General features: G+C 45.0%; 1 protein-coding gene across 10 annotated transcripts in view; it reads right to left on the reverse strand.

Moving 5' to 3' along the window:
* LOC120373759 (activating transcription factor 7 interacting protein) overlaps positions 1–24,049 on the reverse strand; it is a 180,480-nt gene that overhangs the window by 42,918 nt on the left and 113,513 nt on the right. For all 10 annotated transcript variants that reach the window (XM_039492622.1, XM_039492658.1, XM_039492650.1 and 7 more), the window contains 5 exons: positions 23,426–23,491; positions 22,160–22,233; positions 21,132–21,220; positions 11,975–12,610; positions 9,136–9,203 (listed from right to left, as the gene is read on the reverse strand). In XM_039492622.1, coding sequence (XP_039348556.1) covers positions 9,136–9,203; positions 11,975–12,610; positions 21,132–21,220; positions 22,160–22,233; positions 23,426–23,491 — 933 coding nt within the window. The remainder of the gene's footprint in view (positions 1–9,135; positions 9,204–11,974; positions 12,611–21,131; positions 21,221–22,159; positions 22,234–23,425; positions 23,492–24,049) is intronic.

Genomic DNA, 24,049 nt, shown 5'->3' on the forward strand with positions numbered 1-24,049 from the left:
ATAAATTAGGATAATAAAAATACTTCAAAAATTGTAACAAAGATTTGAAATATAATTGAAATAGCATCTGTCTCCTCAGAACCATTTATATATTAATCTTTATATTAAGTGCCTGCCATGTTTTCAAAAGTATATTTCTAGGTCCTGAGGCACTGGGAGGATCATGATGAAAGAGGCAGTGACTAGATAGTAAGAGCAAAAGAAAGTTTAAGTTATATTTTATAGCCTCCTTTTAAATTAAGTGCAATAAGCTTTCCTCTCCTCTCCCTATGCTTTCTTCTGGGGAGGTAGGGTGAGAGGATAGAAAAAGGAGAACCAGATTAGCTGCAATCTGAAAGTCCATGGATCAATTGCTGCTTAATAGTAGATCGGTTTATGTTGAACTAATTACCATTGTGCAACTCTTCAGGGTAAAACAGACATGACAGATTAAAAACAGAGTAACACTAAGATGATTTCAACCCTGGCTCTCTGACATTTTGGACTATTAAGGTTCCTGGGGTGATGGTGTGTATAAGAGAGAAAGTCCATACAATGAGGAAAATTGATTTTCTAGATCTTACATACTGTAGATTAGGTGGGAATTAATTCCTTTCATAGCAGTGAATAGCATAAAAAAAATCTCAGTATGTTGTGAGGAGTTGGGCTGACTTCATAAGCGCAACTGGAATTTATGGCTTTCCCTTCAGGCTGGCAGCAGAGATTTCCCAACACTATTTGCAGAAAGGACAAAACATAGGAATTCTTTCTGACAAAGGCCTCCAGGACTCCCAGCACCAAGGTTTTAGCGTGAAACGGGGATTTAAAACTGAAGTTTCTGGGTGTATCAGAATGAGGACACAGTCATTTCCCACACTGCTTGGGAGCTCCTGCTGACAATTAACTCTTGTCTTGAGAAATGGATGCTAATGCCTAAAAATGGCAGACACCCTTCCAAAAACTCAGCTCCAAGCAAGTAAGTATGAAGCTTTTCAGCTTCTCAGGAGTAAGTCCAATTACAGAAACTACAGGAGTAGTAGCAAATTCTTTTAAAATGCATGTGTCATATTTAGATGGTTTTAAATGAATTTTAATTACTGATAAGAGTGCCCGATTGACAGGTCTGGAGACTGAAATTCTGTTTTTATAACAGGTAGGGGAAGTATAAATTGCACATAAACACTGCCCTCAAATGTACCTTGTCCATGACTAAGGAAGAGAGAGACCATATAGAATCATAGGACTGGAAGGGACCTTGAGAGGTCATCTAGTTCAGTCCCCTGCACTCATGGCAGGACTAAGTATCTCCAGGGGTTCTCGCAACACATTTTTTGGTGGCCTCAGAGTGCAGCCACCAACTCTTGCTGGTGGCTGCTATGACAATTTTTCCTAAAATACTTAATTAACTTTAGGAAAAACCACTAAATATGCAAATATACATGTCCAAATCGTTGTAATTTATTTATGTAGTGTTTTTTTGCAGTTGTCCCTATTCTTTACTGGACCCAAACAGACTAGAAACACAAATAAGGTGCTTTGCATGTTTTCCTTTTCCTTTTTTTTTTTTTTTATTTAAAGACTTGCTAGCTATTAAGTCTGCTATTGTGAAAAGTGATATTTGTATATTTGTTAATATCACTTTGCACTGCAGACTTACTCATCCTTGGCAAACTGTAGGACAAATTAAACCCTGGATGGGGAGGTGAGTAAGGAGGCAGGATGGCCAGGGGCAACAGGGGACTGGGTGAGAGGATGCAGCAGGGGTCAGGGTGATGGGGTGGGGAGGCAGGGGTGAGTCTGGGGCTGGAGCCTGGGGTTCTGCTGCATGGGTGGGGCCTGGAGGCAGCGGGGGCCAGTGGTGACATGAAGGGGTGAGCCAAGGGACAGAGCCTGCTGTCCACCACCCCAGGGATGAAGCCAAAGCCCAAGCCCCACTGCCCCCAGCAAGGTAGGGAACTCATTGGTTGCCTGCTCCTACAGTGTTTGTGGCTCCAGAAGGAGGCAGAGGGTGACCCTGGGGCAGCGGCTGCTGCTTTGCTCCCCCCGCAAAAAAAACCACCCCCCCCCCCCACAAAAAACCACCACCCAGGCGGCTGTGGCCACAAGAAAAAACTCTGGTAGCCACATTTGAGGAACGCTGATCTAGACCATTCCTGACAGGTGTTTGTCTAACCTGCTCTTAAAAATCTCCAGTGATGGAGATTCCACAATCTCCCGAAGCAATTTATCCCAGTGCTTAACCACCCTGATAGTTAGGAAGTTTTTCCTAAAGTCCAACCTAAACCTCCCTTGCTGCAATTTAAGCTCATTGCTTCTTGTCCTATCCTCAGAGGTTAAGAAAAACAATTTTCTCCCTCCTCCTTGTAACAACCTTTTATGTACTTGAAAACAGTTATCTCCCTTGTCTTCTCTTTTGTGAACTATATAGAGAGGGAATAGGTAGGTTCAGTCTTCACGACCTTTTCCTTCATCTCTCTGCTGACACTGACAATAAGGAGGCCAATTAGCATAATTGTTGATCACTTCTGTGATGTGGACACATATCACAAAGAACTGAACTGAAACCAAATAGCTCTCATATAATAAATAATTTTGCTTATTCCTCACCATGGTCATATCTGAACTTTCAACAGAAATAAAATGTTCTATATATCCTATTACATATCATGAGCCATCATCCTGCTCCTCTATCTCAGCTTTTTTGAAAGAAAAACAGAACTTTGGTGGTACCCATTTAATTTCTAATGGGGTAGAGGGCTGTTTCAGCTAAGAAAGGTTTGAAATAAATTAAAATTTATACCAATTTTTTTAGCAATAACCCACTTTCAAACAAGACACTTACTCCTGTTCCAACCAGAAACAGCATTTTCCACTTCTGAAATTTTTCCCACACAGGAAAAGAAAAATCTAGTCATACGGCAATCAACAGTTTCAAACTAACAGGAGTCAAATTAATGCTGAAAATACGGCATGAATAGTTAATGGCAAAAAAACCCAAACTGAGTTTTAGAAATTGGCCAATTAAAAGCTATTAAAAAATCCTCCCCACAGGAGTGGTTGCAATAGAAGTCCAATTAAAATGTACTTTTATTGTCCCAACGAGTGAAACCATTAGCCTTGCAGTATGCCTTTACAGTAAGTCACACACAATGCAGTAAGACCAGAACAGGGCATGTAGGTAAGTATGACCACAATAAGCAGCAAAGGGGACAAAAGGGAAGGTTGTTTTTTTTTTGGTCAATAGCACTGTTTCTGTTGGATATTGTTCAAGTTGAAAGTAAACAGTTGTTCTGTAACTATAGATAAGTCACAGCACAGAACTACCTGAGATTATAAGGATGAGAATTTCCCCCCCCCTATATAAAGGGTAGTCTGGAAAGTGCTACGCATATATTTTCATTCTTGTGTAAACTTGGACAAAGTGCTTTTTAGAAGAAGCAATTCAGCTTGCTAGTCCAGCAGAACCGTGATTTTTTAATTTTTTTTATGAATCCCTTATTTAGGACCTTAATTTACTCAAATTCTTTGGCATTCCTATGCCTTGGGGTAGCCTACTGCATGGTTTCCCTATATTATGAGAGTTTAGGTTGTCCCTTAATTTTCAGTTTTCCCTCTTTCTAGATATTAGGAACAACTGTTCTCCTTTGCACCCCCGCTTGATTTGCTTCATCCTACAGTAAAATTATAATATTGGGTCTACTGTGTTTCTACAGGAGTCACTAATGTAGTGGTTCTCAACCTGTGGCCCAATCAGTATATAGCTGCAGCACATGTGATATCCTCAGAGCCATGCAGGTAGTACATATAGTGTGTGGATATGGCTCACATAAGAGGGAGAGCTGCCTATGTGGCCCACAATGGTAAATAGGTTGAGAACCACCCCACTAAAGTCATAAATGTAACGTGCTAAATGGAAGGCAGACAGTTGGACAGCAGTCATTTAAAACAACTATATTCTGACAATCCGCAAAAGAGACAGGACCATCATGAAAAAAGGCAAGTGGAACAAACAAAGAAACATAATACTTAAAATTTAAATAGTACTTCTAATCTTTAAAGCACTTTTCAAACTAATTAATCCTTAACATGCCTCATGAGGAAATGGAGCTTTATAGACTCATTTTACAGACCGGGAAACAGAGGCAGGGAGTTTAAACAACTTGCCCAAGACCACAAAGGGAGTCACTGTCAGAGTCAGGATTACAACTCAAGAGGTTTCTAGCACCTAAGTTTTCTGTTCAAGACATCTAGAGAACCCATTAGATACCTGAAAGTCTTCTCCAGCAAGAAAGTCCTTTTGTGAGTTAGGAATTAATAATGGCGAAGTTACTATCTAACTTAGGGTTTATTTATAGTATCCTTCATTACTCTGCGTAAGCACTTCATTAGTAGTTTAGATCAGGACAGAGAAGTTCTTAGGGGGCTTAAGCTAAGTGCGTGTGCACACACTCCTCCCCCAAGGGAGGAAGTCAATTTGAATTTTAGTTTAAGAAAAAACAGAGAGAGTTTTAAATACTACATTTTCCCCTCTTCCTAAGTCTCTCTGCTATTTTTTGTGGTTTTACAATCAAATTTTCACATTTAAAATATCTTATCCTCTCTCTCCTCTTGAACACTAACATGTGCAATTGATTGACTAAACACAAAAAATCTGGCAAATACACAAAGTAAAAAATATTTTTTCTTTGCTTTCATTTATCATAATCTTAGGTATTATGTTACAATAGGTAAAAAAATTCAAACACGATCTTTACTTTGCCAATGTCCTTTTAAGAAAATTCATGGAAAAGGGCAGTGAGAGGTACTAAAGTCATTGGGCTAAATTCTCTAGGATGGCTCATTTAAAATTAACTCCTCCTACTCCTTTCAATTACTACTCTTCTTCACTGCTGAAGCAGCATTTATAACTTATTTCTAACACATTCACTGGCAGGTGCTAAATTTGTAGCCTGTAAGAAACCCCTTTTTTGTGAAATGCAATGATAGGATTAACTTGCTGCAATCAGGCAGTGACTAATGTACTAAGTCCTTAGGGCGAACTAAGTAATTTCTAAGATAGGTTAGGAGAGAACAAGACTTCCTGACACACTTCCTCTTGGTGAAGGAATCTGATGGAAGATTATACTGCACTGAACATGTAGGTTAATAATTTTATCTTAATTTGCATATGCTGACCAAATGCTACGTTCAGTTCTGGAAAGGGGAGGAAACAGAGTCAAATGTTCATGACTCCTGTCAAGTGCAGGAGACATCCTTCTTGGCCAGGGATAATGTGAAATGTGATGGAAATCCAGTACAGGAGAGATATACAAATAGTTAAGACGCGCACACAGGCAAACAAACAGCATGTCAGCTGTATCTGTATCTGCATTTCATGGGGCTGTTCTACTTCCTTTGCAGTTGCTATAAGATTTTTTTTCCCCCTGTTCCATGTACCAGTAGAAGGCTGTGCATTTTGATATCAGTTATCATGAAGTGCCTTTGGGGATGAGAATGTTTAAGAACTTTTCCTTTACTTAGAACTATGCAAGGGGAAGGAGGAGACCTGTAGAAGTGCAAAATAAGAAATAAATCCCAAACTCTTCAGATCAGGACAAATATATGACAGTCAATTTAGAAGTGTGCTAAAACCAGCACAATCCCAATTCTTGTCCTAATAAGGATGAAGTCAATTTGGACAGAAAAAGAAAGAAGGTGATCAAGTAACTGCCTGTGTGACAGTGCATGTATAAATACCTGTAGTGTATTTGTGCCTACTCCTCTTAATTATCAGTATTCTCCTCTTTGTAAAAGGCTACATCATAGCCAGCAGGCACAAGATGGTATAACAATAAACACACCCTCTCCATAAGTGTAAGAAGTGTAAGATATAAAGCAACACTTACTGAAGATGGCATTATTTAAAGATGGCTCTGCTTGACCAACTTTAGTCCCAGCTGCTGTAAAAGGTCATGCAGACTCCAAGCCTTGCTCTTTCAAAATTTCTGTTCACAGCTCACTTTCAGGGGGCACAGGCAGGATACTTCTTGCTGAACTAAGCAGTAAGAAATTTCCTTAATGCCCCAAGTGCAAAATAAATTCAATCAACAGGAGAAGTTTTCCTTTTTCTACCTTAGCAATGAATCTCAATTGATTCCTTTTATAGATGCGTCAAGTCATTGGTTCTTGTTTTATCACACGGTTTATAAACACAGGTTCACTACAGCATCCTTGAAGAGCACTGGTAGTCACACTGGTTATGTCCTTCGGAAGAAGCACCTTGGAAGAGCTGTGTTTCAACATCACATGACTTTTAGAACTCAGAGCCATGTGTCCCCCAGGGATTAAAGTCACATTAGTGCTAGGTGTCACATGGTTGCTGGCAGGTGCAATAGATTTCTTAAGAAGTAAAGGCATTTTGCTTTGTTCTAAAATGACATGTTTTACAGAAGAAGTGGAAGCATCAGATACTGGTTCTTTTACCACTTCATTTGGAATAGTGTTATAGAGATAATTGGGAGTGTTACTCTCCATTATATCCGACCAGGCCCTGTAGCGAATTTCTGCAGCTCCCCAGTAATGTCTAATAGCAGACTCAGAGCGATGGCCTGTCACTGCCATGATCTCTCTGGGCCCCAGTCCTGCTTCACATAGTAACTGGATGGTAGTAGTTCTGAGAGAGTGATTGGTATATCGTTGGGACAGCCTGGCTGCCACACTTATCCTGGGCATCATTGTACCCAAGTAGTTCACTCCCATAGGTTCCCGTTTGTACCAGACAGGCTGCTCTCGCATCTGCTCTGTCGTTAGTTTTAACGGATGCAAGTAAAAGGCAGGGGGTTCAGGTGGCAACTTAGACAAATAAAGCTCCAAGGAAAAAACAGGACAGTTTGGGTCTCCTGGCATATCGTACATTTTACCCATTTTATGGGGGTCTTCTGCATTTCTCCCTTTGCCAGGATATCTAAACATAGCATATCGTCGCCCATTCTTGTCCTTCTCAACAACAAAGGCATCTGGAGCCAAATCTCTTAAGATTTCCCTCCCTCGTTTGGAAAAATGTAATTGCAAATCAAACCACACCTTGTTGACTAGTGCCAGAGGACTATGTAACCCCAGCACACCAGACAGCTTAATCTTACGTAAGTCCTCAGCTGCTATGGGAGGGTGGTGGTGAGTTTCATCCTTCCCCTGCATGCGCAGCATCTTCAACACACTCACAAACACCATGTTAGCACTGGCAAACTCTTTGTCCTTCATTAGGCAAATCTGACGATTATAGGGTAGCATTTTGAGATGCCGGTTCAAGCCAGCACGCATGGACTTATAACTTGCCACACTGTAGGTATTTCCATCATGGTTCCTTATTGTGTAATAAAACTCTCTTAAAATATCATTGAGTTCAGTTACTGGCACCAATTCAAAGCTAGGATCCTTGCCATTTTTAGCCAGCCACTGCTTTAGTAGATTAGCAGCCCAGCCAGTCTGCTTGTGGGTGTTTTTGATGCTCTTAGCATCCTCTTCCTCCTCCTCCAAGCCAAACAGGACATCCTCAGGGAAGTTAAAATTCGTCTGTGTTGCTTCTACTGGTTCTTTACTGTCTGATGAAGTCTCTTCCTGTTTCAACTGGTTTTCGAAACAATTGATCAAAGTTGTACCATCAAATATGCCACAGGTATACGGCACTCTGCGAACTACTTTTTGTTCTGAGAGCTGTGAAGTGCGGAGTAATACATAATATTTTGGATTTTACATAACAAAAAGCAGGTGGCATTAACTGGATTTTTTTTAATGACATGGCATGTCTTAATAGCATACCTCTCTAGCCAAATTTTTTAAAAATTTTAGATTAGTAACCATGGCATTACACATGCTTTAATTCATTTCATTGAAAGCAGCCCTAGAAACATATAATGTAACAAAAAGCTGAAAACCGGACAGCATAACGCATTTTTCCTTTCGTGCTACACACCCACCACTTAGATGGACCACTACCACCACTAACTGGGGTTGTTTTTGCAAAATCTTTGCTGGGTTTCAGATTTTGCCAAACATCAAATATTCTTAAATATATATCTTACTCTGACATTAACAACTGAGATTTGAATCCATAAACCTGTCAAATTTTTCTGTATTTCAGATTCAGAGATTAAATATATATAGATATCAAGTATGAATCACATTTTTGTAGCTATAATCCACAGGTATCTAAGAAAAATTAAGTACCAAGCTACCATTTTTAGATACTCAATGTCAATACATCATTTACACATGGCAGTGATTGGTCATTCTAAAATATTTGTCATCTATGCCAAATCACTACTGCTATTATGTGGGGGGGGATGGAACGACACCAGCCCAGAAGATTTTTCTCCTGCCCTACAGATTGAACATTATCTTGAAATACCATTAAACAGGGGAACGTCACACAACAGAAGTTATTGTCCTGATTTTCCTCTCTCACTTTGTATACTAGTTAAACTCTACTGTTTAATGGAATTACTTCTCATTAATACCATTATTAGTGGGAGGGGATTTAATTTTAAAATACAATATGCAGAAAACCAACTACAAGTAATTTTTAAAATGATATAATTTCCCTATTTCACTTCAATGCAAGTTCAAAAGAGGTCCCTAGACATGAGGCGTTGGGAGAACTGCAGATTCTTTATCGTCTGGTGGGTATTTCTACAAAAGGGATTTTGTGGTGTGGTACACAGAACTGAAATATTAGATAGCCAATTAATTTATTCCCATCTGACAGTCCTTTGGCATAGTGAGGCAAGGAGAAGTTTGCAGTAATTTCACAGGTTTGCAGCTTTCAAATAAAGTTCAGAAGCTGCAGACAAACCTGGGTTGTGTTCTTTTGTATCGAACATGTTTTTAGTGTTCTTTGAAAGAAAGGAATTAACTCATTTATTTACACAAAGCTGTTGTTCCTAATTATACTGGGAATCTTTGCAAATATTACCAAGAGCTCATGTTTCCAGTAACACTATGGGTCAGAAGAAGAAAAAACAAACAAACATGAATTTGAATGCTAGAAAGGAAAACCAGAAAGGAAGGAAACAAGGAATTTAAGTTGTTTGGTTGCAGGATGAGAGAGACAGGTGAAGATCTATGCTCCTGTGGATTATAACTTCAGAATGTTACACAGAAGCATAAACCACAACCTACCTGTGCTGTGCTCTCAGTTGGTCTCTTATTTGTTGAAGCATCAGTTGGTGGTCTGTTTGTCTGGCTCTCTGAGGGGTCAAGAAATTGTTCATTTGCAATATCTAATCATTGTCACACATACAATGATAAAAATATACTTGGTAGAAATGTTAATGATTCAAAATTAAAAGCTTTATACCCAGCAACACTAAATTCCTGACACAAACTAATCCATAGTAATTATGCTCTACCCTGAAACAGCATTTTTCAGCTGTAGATCTCAAAGTGGTTTACCAAATGTAGATGGGATGGCAGATATAAAATCACAGGTACTTTCCAGTCCAATAATAACGCCACACATTTTCTTTCTCAGAAGTCTCTTAGTGTTCTAAATGTATTTTTGGAACACCTCATTAACAATCTCCACAACAAAAATCCCCCAAATCCTTCTTTATTCTGTATTTACACTGACAGGTTATAAAGTAAAAAAACAAAGATATGTATTCACATTTTTGAGTGCAAACTGACTCTGAACACAGAAACAATGACTCTGCACAGAATCACTTGGTTTGATAGGACTGCTCTCTGAACAGACACTGCACCTTTAGTAGGGAGATCCTGGGGCTCCATTTTATACATGTTAAAGGGGTTGGGAAATATATTCCTGACACACAATGCAAACTTCCAGTGCTCCTTGCTTGTATGAGTGGGAAAACTCCTACTCCAAAGTGCTAAGCAAAGCAAGACTACAATTAGTTATGGGTTCTGAGCTAAAAGCTGAATATGATATAAACAAGTACCAGCTTGATGAGTAAAACAGTTTGAATGTGTAATTTCAGACAAGAAAGTGAAATAAAACCTGTTCTGGTGCCAAGTTCTGCTTGTATTTTACCTTACCATGAAGTGGTATAATTTTTTTATAGATGGCTTTAGCGATCAAATAGATAGCTATATCAAGTACAGTGAAACCCCGCTATAACGCGATGTTTGGGGTCCAAAAAATTCCATCGCGATAAATGCGGGGTCGCGGTATAGCGGGGTTTCAAGCCGATCAGTTTAAGTCATTGGTCCCCAATGCGGTGCATTGATGTGCGCCGTCTAGTGCCCAGCAGGGGAGAGAAACCGCGGCCCCGCCCCTGCCGGGGACAGAGAACTCCAGGGCTGCGGGCACCGGTGCTCTCTGTCCCTGGCAGGCGCGGGGCCGCGGCCCCTCTCCAAGCCGGAGAGAAGCCGCGGCCCCGTGTCTGCCGGGGACAGTGAGCACCAGCGCCCGCAGCCTCGGAGTTCTCTGTCCCCAGCAGGGGCGGGGCCGCGGCTTCTCTCCCCTGCTGAGCACTAGGCGGCGCACATCAATGTCCCGGCGGGCACCATGGCGTTGGGGACCACTGGTATTAGGCCTTAAAGGGGAGCCTACTTATGATCGCGTGATATGCGATTTCCTGTTATGGCGGGGCGCGTTACTGCGAGGTTTGACTGTACCTATATGGGGAACAAATATTTGATAATGAACTTTTCAGTCAAGCGGACAAAGGTATAACAAGATCCAATCAATGGCTGGAAGCTGAAACTAGACAAATTCAGACTGGAAATGTGGCATAAAATTATAACAGTGAGGGCAATTAAACACTGGAACAAATCACCAAGGGTTGTGGTAGATTCTCCATCACTGGCAATTTCTAAATGACACTTTCTAGTTCAAATGGGAATTATTCTGGGGAAGTTCTATGGCCTGTGTTATACAGGAGGGTTCATACACAATCACAGTAGTCCCTTCTGGCCTTAGAATCTATGAATATGCATTACTGCTTCTCTGTCATTGGGATACCCATTCAGTCTGAAACACTGAAGACTAGTCCCAAAAATACTCAAGACTGCTCCACCTGACATATGGCAACTGAATCTAGAAATGCAGAGAAGCAGCAGCAGCACCACCAAATGGCTGAAGATGGTAGGAGAGCACTTACGGTGGTATCATTTTTAAACATTCATTGCGCTTGAAGGCTTTGCTTTAACAAATTGATACATTTTGCTTTGATACTAGTTTAGTACTCATTTGTTCATTTTGCTTATTTGGTTTTTTATGTTTATTCTGCTGTATTGTGAAAGGTGTGTCACAATATTGTAATGCCACCGATATAGTATTTACTTTCCTTGTAATGTGCCTTTACTCTGTAAAGCAGTATTTCTCAAACTGGGGATCCCAACCCAAAAGCGGGTTGCAAGGCTATTGTAGGGGGTCACAAGATCACAAAAAAAATATTGCTAAGGAGAGGGGAAGCAGGAGTGGGAGTGGAGTACAGCAGCCGCTGCTCTCCAGCCACCCAGCTCTGAAGGCAGCGCTGCTGCCAGCAGCAGTGCAGAAGTAAGGGTGGCAATAGCATGAGTATGCTCCTATGGGTATGTACTGTAATTTGTTAACACTTTTGGGGGAGAGGTTCATCACAGCCTGAAATATTTTCAAAGGGTAAGCCCAGAAAAAAAAGTTTGAGAACCCCTGTGATAATGCAGTCATTTTGGAAGGCTGCATTAAAAATAACTAATAGTAGACTGGGAGTTTCTGGCATCAAGTGGTTTAAACCCAATTCTAAACAAAGAAAACTTTAGCAGGCAAAAGTGCTTGTGTCATTTATTGTTAGAAGAAATTCAGAAATGTCCAACAAACACTTAAAATTAAACACTTCTTTGGTCTAAGCAGTTTTGACAGATCTTAGTCTAGAGCTGTTGTCTCAGTAAATCATTCTTAGCAAATAAAGTTGCTGTATGAATAAACTCCACTTCTAGCCTGTTTAAAAGCTTCATGTTCCTCTTGCACATCTATTCTCTCTTCCACTCCCAAAATTAATATTCAAGCATAGCTTACCAACTCGAGGTGCTGTGATGGTGCTTGGTTCAGTGGGAGCTGGACTACTGAATGCAGAGAGTGGGATCTTCATCTGTATGGGACCCCGATTGCTGGTAGGATTATACAGTCCTGAAGTAGCCACTGTGGTCAAAGTAGTCCTTGTGGCTTGGGCAACAGGATGTGCTGTAGAAACAGCCTGTACTGCCAGTGTTGTCCCTATTGGCCCAGCACTGGCCGGAGAGTTCCTCTGAATACCAGGGCTGGGCACAGAAGGGCTGTTATTTGGTTTAGCTGGGTTAGAAGATGCCAGAGACACTGGAGTTTTGGCAAGGCTACCAACAGTAGACGGGCTTTGTACAGATATAAATTCAACATTGCCTGACTGCTGGTTGGTGACCAGAGTCCCTGTGTGGCCTTGCAGGAGCTGAGGCTGGGAGGATACTGCAACTGGAACATGCAAAATTACTGGCAAAGACTGCAGTGAGACAGACATGGGCTGAGTGTTGCTACTGGGCATCTGTGTGGTGCCAACTACTGTAGCTGTGTTGGCTGTAGGGAGAACTGACGTCGTCAAGGAGCTGGAGGTCACAGGAGTCTGAGGTTTGGGCTGTCCACTGACCACTGTCTGAGGAGCAGCAAGACTGGGAGCAGACACTACAGAAAGGACAGAAACATTTTTAAGTTTATGTACCAAGTGAGCAATTTCACATCAATATAACAGCATAAAAATGGGAAAGCACAATATTAGAGTAATAATTTCACTAGGGGAGCCAGACAGTTTGTAACTTTTAAAAAATATTATTTATATTTTATATTACAATCATGCCCAAAGCTCCAACAAGTATATGATCCCCATTGTGTTAGGTGCTGTACAAATATATAGGAAGATATAACCCCTACCCTGAAGCAATAAATAGATGGCATTTTCTTAGTATCAAAATTACACACATACATGATTGATGCAGAGAAATGTTATAATCTTGAACTCATATTTTCAAGAAAGTGTTAGCAGGCAAGTTTTATCCATCAGTTAAAATACTGCAAAGTTAAAATGCAGTAAGAATTGTAAAAACTCAGCTTATGGAAATAATACTACAACCTGTTATTGAGAAATTATAAAGGCACAATTATAAGAGACCAAGGCCCCAGTTCTGTAACTTGCTATGCACAGGAAGACCCCTGCAGACACACAGTCCCACTGAGGTCACAGGAACTGGGATCTGCCTACATGCAACAAAAAAGACGGTTACTCACCGTTGTAACTGTTGTTCTTCGAGATGTGTTGCTCATATCCATTCCATGTAGGTGTGTGCGCGCCGTGTGCACGTTCGTCGGAAGACTTTTTACCCTAGCAACTCAGTGGGTCGGCTGGGCGCCCCCTGGAGTGGCGCCACCATGGCCCCAGATATATACCCCAGCTGACCGACCCACTCCTCAGTTCCTTCTTGCCGGCTACTCCGACAGTGGGGAAGGAGGGTGGGTGTGGAATGGATATGAGCAACACATCTCGAAGAACAACAGTTACAACGGTGAGTAACCGTCTTTTCTTCTTCGAGTGATTGCTCAGATCCATTCCATGTAGGTAATTCCCAAGCCTTACTTAGGCGGTGGGGTCGGAGTGAGACGTGGCGGAATGTAAAACTGTCGAGCCGAAGGCCGCATCGTCTCTAGACTGCTGCACCAGAGCGTAGTGTGAAGCAAACGTGTGGACCGATGACCAGGTCGCTGCATGGCATATCTCCTGGACCGGTACGTGTGCCAGGAAGGCGGCTGAAGAAGCCTGAGCCCTGGTAGAATGGGCAGTGAGGTGGCCCGCTGGGACATGGGCCAGGTCATAGCACGTGCGGATGCATGCTGTCAGCCACGAAGAAATCCTTTGAGTGGAGATGGGAAGGCCTTTCATACGGTCCGCAACTGCCACGAAAAGCTGGGGGGACTTCCGGAAGGGCCTTGTGCAGTCAATATAAAATGCAAGCGCCCTGCGGACATCTAGGGAGTGCAACCGCTGCTCCCGTGGAGATGAATGAGGTTTTGGGAAGAAAACCGGGAGGAAGATGTCCTGATTCGTATGAAAAGCCGAAACCACCTTAGGGAGAAAAGCGGCATGTGGACGCAACTGTACTTTGTCTTTATGAAAGACAGTGTAAGGGGGGTCCACGGTGAGGGCCCAGAGCTCGGAGACCCTCCTAGCCGAAGTAATGGCCACCAGAAAAACGGTCTTCCATGAAAGGTATAGGAGAGAGCAGGTTGCCAGTGGCTCAAAAGGCGGACCCATGAGCCTGTTCAGGACTAGGTTAAGGTCCCAGGTAGAGGCAGGGCGACGGACCTGGGGGTAGAGGCGTTCCAGCCCTTTGTGGAACCTAGCAACCACCGGGTTAGAGAACACAGAGTGCCCACCCTCGCCGGGATGGAAAGCGGAAATGGCCGCTAAGTGGACCTTCAGGGAAGATATGGCCAGGCCCTGCTGTTTAAGGTGCCAGAGGTAGTCCAGAATAACTGGGACGGGGACCTCCGTGGGCACAAGAGTCCGTGACGCACACCAGACTGAGAAACGCTTCCACTTGGCCAAGTGGACTGAGTGGAAGGTTTTCTGCTACTGAGCAGGACGTGCTGCACAGGGGCGGAGCAGCGCAGCTCGGAGGTGTCTAGCCACGCAGGAGCCACGCCGTGAGGTGGAGAGCTGGGAGGTCCGGATGGCGGAGACTGCCGTGCTCCTGGGTTATAAGGTCCGGGCAGAGAGGGAGGGTGATCGGCGGGGACACAGAGAGGTTGAGCAGCGTGGTGTACCAAGGCTGCCTGGGCCACGCTGGAGCAATCAGGATCAGATGAGCCCTGTCCTGATGTAGCTTCAACAGAACCGTGTGAACAAGAGGGAACAGGGGAAATGCATAGAGCAGTTGGTGCGTCCACTGAATAAGAAACGCGTCTGAGATTGAGCCTGGTGAGTGGCCCTGGAACGAGCAGAACGCTTGGCACTTCCTGTTCGCGCACGTCGCGAATAGGTCCACCTGGGGAAAGCCCCACTTGCGAAAGATCACGTGGATAACGTCCGGTCTTATGGACCACTCGTGGCACAGGAAGGATCTGCTCAGCCGATCCGCGAGAGTGCTCCGAACTCCCGGGAGAAAGGATGCCACCAGGTCGATCGTATGTGCTATGCAGAATTCCCATAACTCGATGGCTTCTCGAAAAGAGGGGAGGAGCGAGTCCCGCCCTGCTTGTTTATGTAATACATGGCCGTTGTGTTGTCCGTAAAGACGGAGACACAACGGCCGGACAGAAGCCGGAGGAACGCTTGGCATGCTAGGCGAACCGCTCTGAGCTCCCGCACGTTTATGTGAAGGGAGAGCTCCTCTGGTGACCACAGGCCTTCAGTACGCAGGCGGCCCAGGTGGGCTCCCCAGCCGAGGGAAGACGCGTCTGTCGTCAGAGACAGTGTGGGCTGCGGCGGATGAAACGGCAACCCTGCACACACCATGGAGGGGTTAAGCCACCAGTCGAGGGAGTGAAGCGCACTCGGCGGAACGGTGACTAAGGTGTTCATCGAGTCCCTGGCTGGACGGTATACCGAATGGAGCCACGTCTGAAAAGGGCGAAGTCGCAGCCTGGCGAACTTGGTGACGTACGTACACGCCGCCATGTGGCTCAGTAGAGCGAGGCAATTGCGGACCGAGGTCGTGGGGAAGGCTTGAAGGCTGCGGACGATGGTAGCCAACGCTAGGAACCTTGGCTGAGGAAGAACGGCCTTGGCCAGAGTGGAGTCTAAGGTCGCTCCTATAAAGACCAGCCGCTGCGTGGGAACCAGGGTGGATTTGTCCACGTTGAGCAGCAGGCCAAGGCTCGCGAACAGGTCTTTTGCCACTCGCACATGCTCCCTGACCTGCTCCCGGGAAGCCCCTTTGAGGAGCCAGTCATCCAGGTAGGGGAACACATGGAGCCCTTGACGACGGAGATGTGCGGCTACCACTGCCATGCACTTCGTAAACACTCGAGGTGCTGTGGAAAGGCCGAAGGGAAGGACCGCAAACTGGAAATGCTGATGGCCCGCCACGAAGCAGAGGTATTGCCTGTGCGGCTGAAAAATGGCTATATGAAAGTAAGCGTCTTTCATGTCGAGGGCAGCATACCAATCTCCGGGATAAAAGGACAGGATAATGGTCCCTAGGGAGACCATCCGGAACTTTAACTGTATTAGGAATTTGTTGAGGCTGCGCAGGTCTAGGATCGGCCTGAGACCCCCTTTGGACTTTGGAACCAGGAAGTAATGGGAGTAAAAACCCCTGCTCCATTGATTCCTTGGCACCTCCTCTATCGCTCCGATGTCGAGAAGCGTCTGGACCTCTTGTAAGAGAATTGCTCGTGAGAGGGGTCCCTGAAGAGGGACTGGGAGGGAGGGCGGTAAGGCGGGGTTGAAGCAAACTGGAGGTGGTATCCTTGCTTCACAGTGCGCAGGACCCAGACATCCGAGGTCAGCTGGGACCATGCAGGGAAAAAATAAGAGAGACGGTTGGAGAAGGGAGGGAAAGGATCCTGAACTGAAAGTGGTATGCTGCCCCCGGGCGTGCCTTCAAAAGGACGACTTAGAGTCCGGTTGCGGTTTGGAGGAGCCGTGATTCTGGTTAGACCGAGGGCCTGAATAATGTCTGCGGCCTCCACGCCCTCGGCGTCCGCCGAAATCTTGTCTCTGTCTTGGGACAGAGAGTACGGGCGGAAAGGCTGGGGGCGGTAAGTGCGTCACTGGGTTACGGGAGTATGCATACCCAGGTTGCGCATAGTAACCCTATTGTCTTTTAAGTTCTGGAGCCTAGTGTCAGTTTTCTCCGAGAACAAGTCTTTGCCCTCGAAGGGCAAGTCCTGTATAGTATACTGGAGCTTGGGCGGAAGGTTGGACGCCTGCAGCCAGGAAATGCGCCTCATGGTAAACATAAACTCTTGAGCAATAGTCAACATGGTTTCTGTAAAGGGAAATCGTGTCTTACTAATCTATTAGAGTTCTTTGAAGAGGTCAACAAACATGTGGACAAGGGGGATCCGGTAGACATAGTGTACTTAGATTTCCAGAAAGCCTTTGACAAGGTCCCTCACCAAAGGCTCTTACGTAAATTAAGCTGTCATGGGATAAAAGGGAAGGTCCTTTCATGGATTGAGAACTGGTTAAAGGACAGGGAACAAAGGGTAGGAATTAATGGTAAATTCTCAGAATGGAGAGGGGTAACTAGTGGTGTTCCCCAAGGGTCAGTCCTAGGACCAATCCTATTCAATTTATTCATAAATGATCTGGAGAAAGGGGTAAACAGTGAGGTGGCAAAGTTTGCAGATGACACTAAACTACTCAAGATAGTTAAGACCAAAGCAGATTGTGAAGAACTTCAAAAAGATCTCACAAAACTAAGTGATTGGGCAACAAAATGGCAAATGAAATTTAATGTGGATAAATGTAAAGTAATGCACATTGGAAAAAATAACCCCAACTATACATACAACATGATGGGGGCTAATTTAGCTACAACGAGTCAGGAAAATATCTTGGAGTTATCGTGGATAGTTCTCTGAAGATGTCCACGCAGTGTGCAGAGGCGGTCAAAAAAGCAAACAGGATGTTAGGAATAATTAAAAAGGGGATAGAGAATAAGACTGAGAATATATTATTGCCCTTATATAAATCCATGGTACGCCCACATCTCGAATACTGTGTACAGATGTGGTCTCCTCACCTCAAAAAAGATATTCTAGCACTAGAAAAGGTTCAGAAAAGAGCAACTAAAATGATTAGGGGTTTAGAGAGGGTCCCATATGAGGAAAGATTAAAGAGGCTAGGACTCTTCAGTTTGGAAAAGAGGAGACTAAGGGGGGACATGATAGAGGTATATAAAATCATGAGTGATGTTGAGAAAGTGGATAAGGAAAAGTTATTTACTTATTCCCATAATACAAGAACTAGGGGTCACCAAATGAAATTAATAGGCAGCAGATTTAAAACAAATAAAAGGAAGTTCTTCTTCACGCAGCGCACAGTCAACTTGTGGAACTCCTTACCTGAGGAGGTTGTGAAGGCTAGGACTATAACAATGTTTAAAAGGGGACTGGATAAATTCATGGTGGCTAAGTCCATAAATGGCTATTAGCCAGGATGGGTAAGAATGGTGTCCCTAGCCTCTGTTCGTCAGAGGATGGAGATGGATGGCAGGAGAGAGATCACTTGATCATTGCCTGTTAGGTTCACTCCCTCAGGGGCACCTGGCATTGGCCACTGTCGGTAGACAGATACTGGGCTAGATGGACCTTTGGTCTGACCCGGTACGGCCTTTCTTATGTTCTTATGTTCTTATGGTAACGCCGGCCATCAAGGTCCTGGCTGCGGAGTCCTCCGCGTCAAGGGAAGCCTGTAAAGAGGTCCTAGCCACCTTCTTCCCTTCCTCCAGGAAGTCCTTAAACTCTTGGCAGGAATCTGGGGGAAGCAACTCCCGGAATTTCGCCATCTCCGCCCAGGTGTTGTAATCGTAGCGACTCAGCAGAGCGTGCTGATTCGCTACGCGGAGCTGTAAGGCGCCCGCCGAATACACCTTACGGCCCAGAAGGTCCATCCGTCTGGCCTCCTTGGATTTAGGAGCGGGGGCTGGCTGTCCATGGCACCCCTTGTCATTAACGGACTGGACGACCAGAGAGGAGGGAGGAGGATGCATATAGAGGTACTGATACCCACGGGATGGCACCATGTATTTTCACTCGACTCCCTTTGCCGTCGGTGGAATAGAAGCCGGCGATTGCCACAATGTATTTGCCTTGGTTTGGATAGTTTTGATAAATGGCAGAGCCACTCTGGTGGGCGCGTCCGCCGCCAAGATGGTGCAGACAGGGTCCTCGACCTCTGGGACCTCCTCCACCTGCAGGTTGACATTGAGGGCGATTCGCCTGAGGAGGTCCTGATGAGCAGCAAGGTCAACTGGGGGTGGGCTCGAAGTCGATGAGCCTGCCACTGCCTCATCCGGTGAAGAAGAGGACGAGACACCGAGGGCGAGGGCATCCTGCATCTGCTCCTCAAGCTGAGGCTCCTGCTCCAGTTGCACCTGTGAGGTGGCTGCAGGGGGTAACTGGGAGTCCGTGCCAGTTGGCGGAGGACGGCTAATCGTGGCCTCAGAGGCTCGATGCTCCGAAGAGGCGGCCTGCGATGGAACCAGAGGAGCATCTTGGGCCTGGTGGTACGCCCACAGTGTCCAAAAGGGCCACTGCTGATTACCCTGTGCTTCAGAATGCGCTTCCTGAAACAAGCCCTCCGGCACATCCGCCTCCTGGTCCTGGGAGTCCGTGCCAGTTGGCAGAGGACGGCTAATCGTGGTCTCAGAGGCTCGATGCTCCGAAGAGGCGGCCCGCGATGGAACCAGAGGAGCACCTTGGGCCTGGTGGTACGCCCACAGTGTCCAAAAGGGCCACTGCTGATTACCCTGCGCTTCAGAATGCGCTTCCTGAAACAAGCCCTCCGGCACATCCGCCTCCTGGTCCTGGGAGTAGTAACTTCCCGCCTGGGACGAAGCCGACGGATGTCTGGAAGGCCATGGTGGAGCAGACAGGCCTTGGGCTGACGTCCCCACCAATCTGGTGCTCTTCCGCACCGGGGAGTGGTGCCCCGAAGAACTCCGGTGCCGAGAACGAGACTGGGACCTACGACCGGCCCGGTGCCGGGAGATCAACCTGGACCTGGAGTATCAGCGTCAGGAGCGGCTTCTGGTGGAACGGTGCCGTGACCAGTGCCGTGATCTCAAGCGGTGCCGTGAGTAATATGACGGTGACCGGGATCGAGAATGGTGCCGCGAGTCCGACTGGCGCCGTGCCGAGGAGCGGTGCCGGAACTGCGAGCGGCGTGAAGAGCGAGAACGGTGCCGGGACCTGGAACGCCGACGGGACCGTGAACGGGAGCGGTGCCAGTCGGGAGAGCTGGCGGAAGCAGGATGGATCAGCGCTGGCTTCCCAATCGATCGGATGACCCACACCGGCGGTGCTGGGGGTGGTGGCGGTGCCGCATCCGACAGCGCGATCAGGTCCTTCGCTACCTCACAGACCTCTGGTGTGGATGGCACAATCAACTCGACCACGGCGGGTGCCGGGGAGACAGGAGCCGGACTCGACGGGCCTTGGCAAACCGGAGTCGACGGCAACGGCTTAGCAGGCACCGCGGTGGCTGCAGGCACTGGGCGGTGCGACGGAGCCGTGCCCTCGTGCCGCATCTCGGGCGGTGATGGAGCAGCAGGGGTCTTAGCTTTCTTCGCTCGAGGAGAGAGCGAGCGCCTCTGGCTTGACTTAGGAGCCGGTGACGTCCGGTGCCAGGACGGAGTGGGCGCACTGGTGCGGCCCGGTGCCGAAGAGGAACTCCTTGAGTCCGATGGAGGTGCACTCGGTGCTGAGGACGGAGGGGTAAGAGCTGCCTCCATGAGGAGCTGTTTAAGTCTAATGTCCCTCTCCTTTTTGGTGCGAGGCTTAAAAGACTTACAAATTGAGCACTTAGCCGATAAGTGCGACTCCCCGAGGCACTTCAAACAGGAGTCGTGCGGATCTCCTGTAGGCATCAGGCGATGGCAAGCCGAGCACGGCTTGAATCCCGGGGAGCCGGGCATGAGCTCTGGTCCCGGTGCAGGGAGGGCCTAAGCCCCGGACCCGCTAAACTTACTGAACTCTAACTTAACAACTAAGAATTAACTATACTATCTAAGTTTAAACTAATTTGAGAACTATATATACACAAGAACAATGAGAATGCTAGGGAGGTGGAGGTCAGCTAAGCTGCACTCCACTGTTCCAACGACCGACACGGGCGGTAAGAAGGAACTGAGGAGTGGGTGGGTCGGCTGGGGTATATATCCGGGGCCATGGTGGCGCCACTCCAGGGGGCGCCCAGCCGCCCCATTGAGTTGCTAGGGTAAAAAGTCTTCCGACGAACGTGCACGCAGCGCGCGCACACCTACATGGAACGGATATGAGCAATCACTCGAAGTAGAACTGCTGGATCAAGGCCAAAGTTAGGCAACTGTCTATATAGTAAGTATGTAGTTAATCTGGCCAACGCTTGTTAGTAGAAGATGATTCTGTAGAAAAGACTTGATCTTCACAATTTTCAGGAATGCAGTCTTTGTTTATACAAAATTGTAAAGTGTGTTTCTGAAGACCAGGCGAAGCTTCTTACCTGCATTCATGGGGGGCTGAAAAGGTGCTGATGTGCTCTCTCCTGTGTTTCTCTTGGACTCCAGCATCTGTCTCACTGTGCTGGCATTTCTATGGAATAAAGGTTTATGTTAGTATCTCCCAGTGAGTGCTTCTGAGGTGTACCAACAAGCAGTACAGGAGTCTAGAGAAAGCAGTAGTTTAAAAAAAATTATCTAAACTATTTATACTTATGTCATTTTCAATATCCACCTATTACTAAATACTTTTTTCCTGTAAAATTAATCCATTGTGTCATCTCTACCACAGTACTGCCAACTTCACTCGTTACTTTTAGTGCACTTGTACACCATCTACCTTTCCCAATAAAAATATCTATTTTTTTTTAAAAGGTAATATTAACTCCTTTTAAAAAATCTATTACTACTAGCTACTCAATATTTGGCATTACCTTAACTAAGTGCACATTTCCTGTAGTAAATATATGGATTTTTGTGACATGAAAAGAATGGGCATGCATTCACAGCTGAACAGCAAAGTAGGAAATGAAAGGGCATTATAAATGGGTAAAATACAAGAATATTAAACTAGCACAAACTCAGGATATTCACTAAATCAGGGGTAGGCAACCTATGGCACAGGTGCCGAAGGCGGCACGCGAGCTGATTTTCAGTGGCATTCACACTGCCTGGGTCCTGGCCACCGGTCTGGGCAGCTCTGCATTTTATTTAATTTTAAATGAAGCTTCTTAAACATTTTTAAAACCTTATTTACTTTACATATGACAATAGTTTAGTTATATATTATAGACTTATAGAAAGAGACCTTCTAAGAACGTTAAAATGTATTACTGGCACGCGAAACCTTAAATTAGAGTGAATGAAGGAAGACTCGGCACAGCACTTCTGAAAGGTTGCCGACCCCTGCACTAAATTATATGCTGCAAGATCTCTTACTGGGCTTGTTCTAAACACAACTCAGTATTAAAATGACAAATTCCTACTCTAGTAAACTTGAAAATGAGACACAGCTGTTTTCCTCAGTCCTCACCGATAGGTTAGGTTGCTGATGCTGCCTGTATCACTCACTGCTTTCCCTGGAGACAGAGGTGGGTTTGGTGGATTCTACAAAGAAATAAATCAACTTGAAATCTACTGCTTTATATTAAACTCTTTATTTTTTTCCATTTTTTGTCCAACGTGCACTTTCTACTGCCATAGACTCAAGACATAAGAACCTGAGATGTTTCAGGAGCCCTAAGAGCTCATTCAATAAAGCATACTGTCCCCTCTTATTTGGCATATCTTAATCCCAGCTTCAAACTGTTCAGTAGGGGGAAATCAAGGTCTCTTGAACTCATTCGGACTTTTAGTTTCCATCTTTTTCCTTGGTAACTTATTACAAATACATTTTCTGGACTCAAGGAAATAGTTCTTCCCTGTTTACTCCTAATTTCTTTAATTTTTCCCCCCAAAATGTGACGAGAAAGGAGATATTCGTCTGTATCTACTCACTTGCTTTCCCCACCAAAGCCTTGTATCATGGCCATCTATCTGTCTTGCAGAGGAAGGTGGGCATGGCTCCCTCCAGAGTCCTTCAAACTCTGTTCCAAGTTAAAGAGAAAGACTGGATCCAGAGCCTCTGAAGGCGAGCCTGTCCTACGATCTGAGGGAACTGCATTTAATTCCTTAATTTTTACGTATGAACTCGAAACTGCATTCTCATTTACAACAAGGCCCCTTTACACTGCTCTAAATTACACTTAGGACTTGCGTACGCAGTGTGGCAATGCACACTAGAGGGCTGTGAATTTTAAAGTGCACCACTATGTTGTGCACTAACTGTCCTACATTGATATTGCTGGTGGATACTAAAAGTTCCTTTGTGCATGTTAAAAACTCTTTATAATTTAAACTCCTCTAATGCACATTGCCACACCCTGTAGACCAGCTCTTATACCCATTTCAATGCACTTTTATGCTGCCAGAGTGTGTAAAGAGGCCTTAAATTCAAGGACCTGATTCTGATTTTCATTGAATGAAAAGATGGAAACACTAGGCTTATTGTAGTCTCTAACATTACCACCTGCTAACATTATTTGTCTCCCACCCAGCATCAGACCAAACTAACTAAGGCAACACCCTCTTGCACTTTCTGCAATTAGAAGACGGTAGAAATTTTCTCCTTAACAGGGGAAACTGTTTAACTGTATTTCTATAGCATTCTTTTCATACTGAAATGTGTATTTCCATAGGTTATTACTCAAACTAGTTTTAAACAAAAACTAACAAAAGAATCTACAATTTCAGTCCTTACTTCCTGTTTTTTCTTCAGGTCCTCCTTGGCTGCTCCAAAACGTTTTGTCAATCTAGCAATTTTAGCCTGGTGGCAGAGGGGGGAGAGAACCACAAAAAACATTAAAAAAAAAAAAAGATACACACTGAGATAAATTAAATGCAATTTTAGAGAAAATAGTTTTTCCCAGGAAACATGGCACAATCTGCAACTAATACTCTACAGCAAGGGAAGCAAGTGTGTGTGAGAGCATGTGTGCAAGAGAGGGAGGGAGTCTCAAACGTTTTAAAGAGATAGTCTGGACCATCTTTCCCTCTAGAAATTACACATGCCACCCTCCTTTCCCAGTGGTGATCAGGCAATATCCCTGCAGCACCTAACGCAACTACTTATGTGGAAAAGTAACATTAGGAAAATATTTATAACTATTTTAATGTCTCATGGATCATCATTTGGGAAAAAATTAATCATATACTTTTTCTGCTCTTCACTTCATCTCCCTTTCCTATCTATTCTGCCCTCTCTCACTTATCCCCTACCTGAGTTTCTTTGCCACCTGATCCTTCTTTCCCCCTGGATATACCGTCCAGATGCCAAGTTCTTTTATCTTCCGGAATACTTTCCGGACATCTCTTATTCCTACTC

This window comes from Mauremys reevesii, linkage group 1 (assembly GCF_016161935.1).
Source record: "Mauremys reevesii isolate NIE-2019 linkage group 1, ASM1616193v1, whole genome shotgun sequence".
Lineage (NCBI taxonomy): Eukaryota > Metazoa > Chordata > Testudines > Geoemydidae > Mauremys > Mauremys reevesii.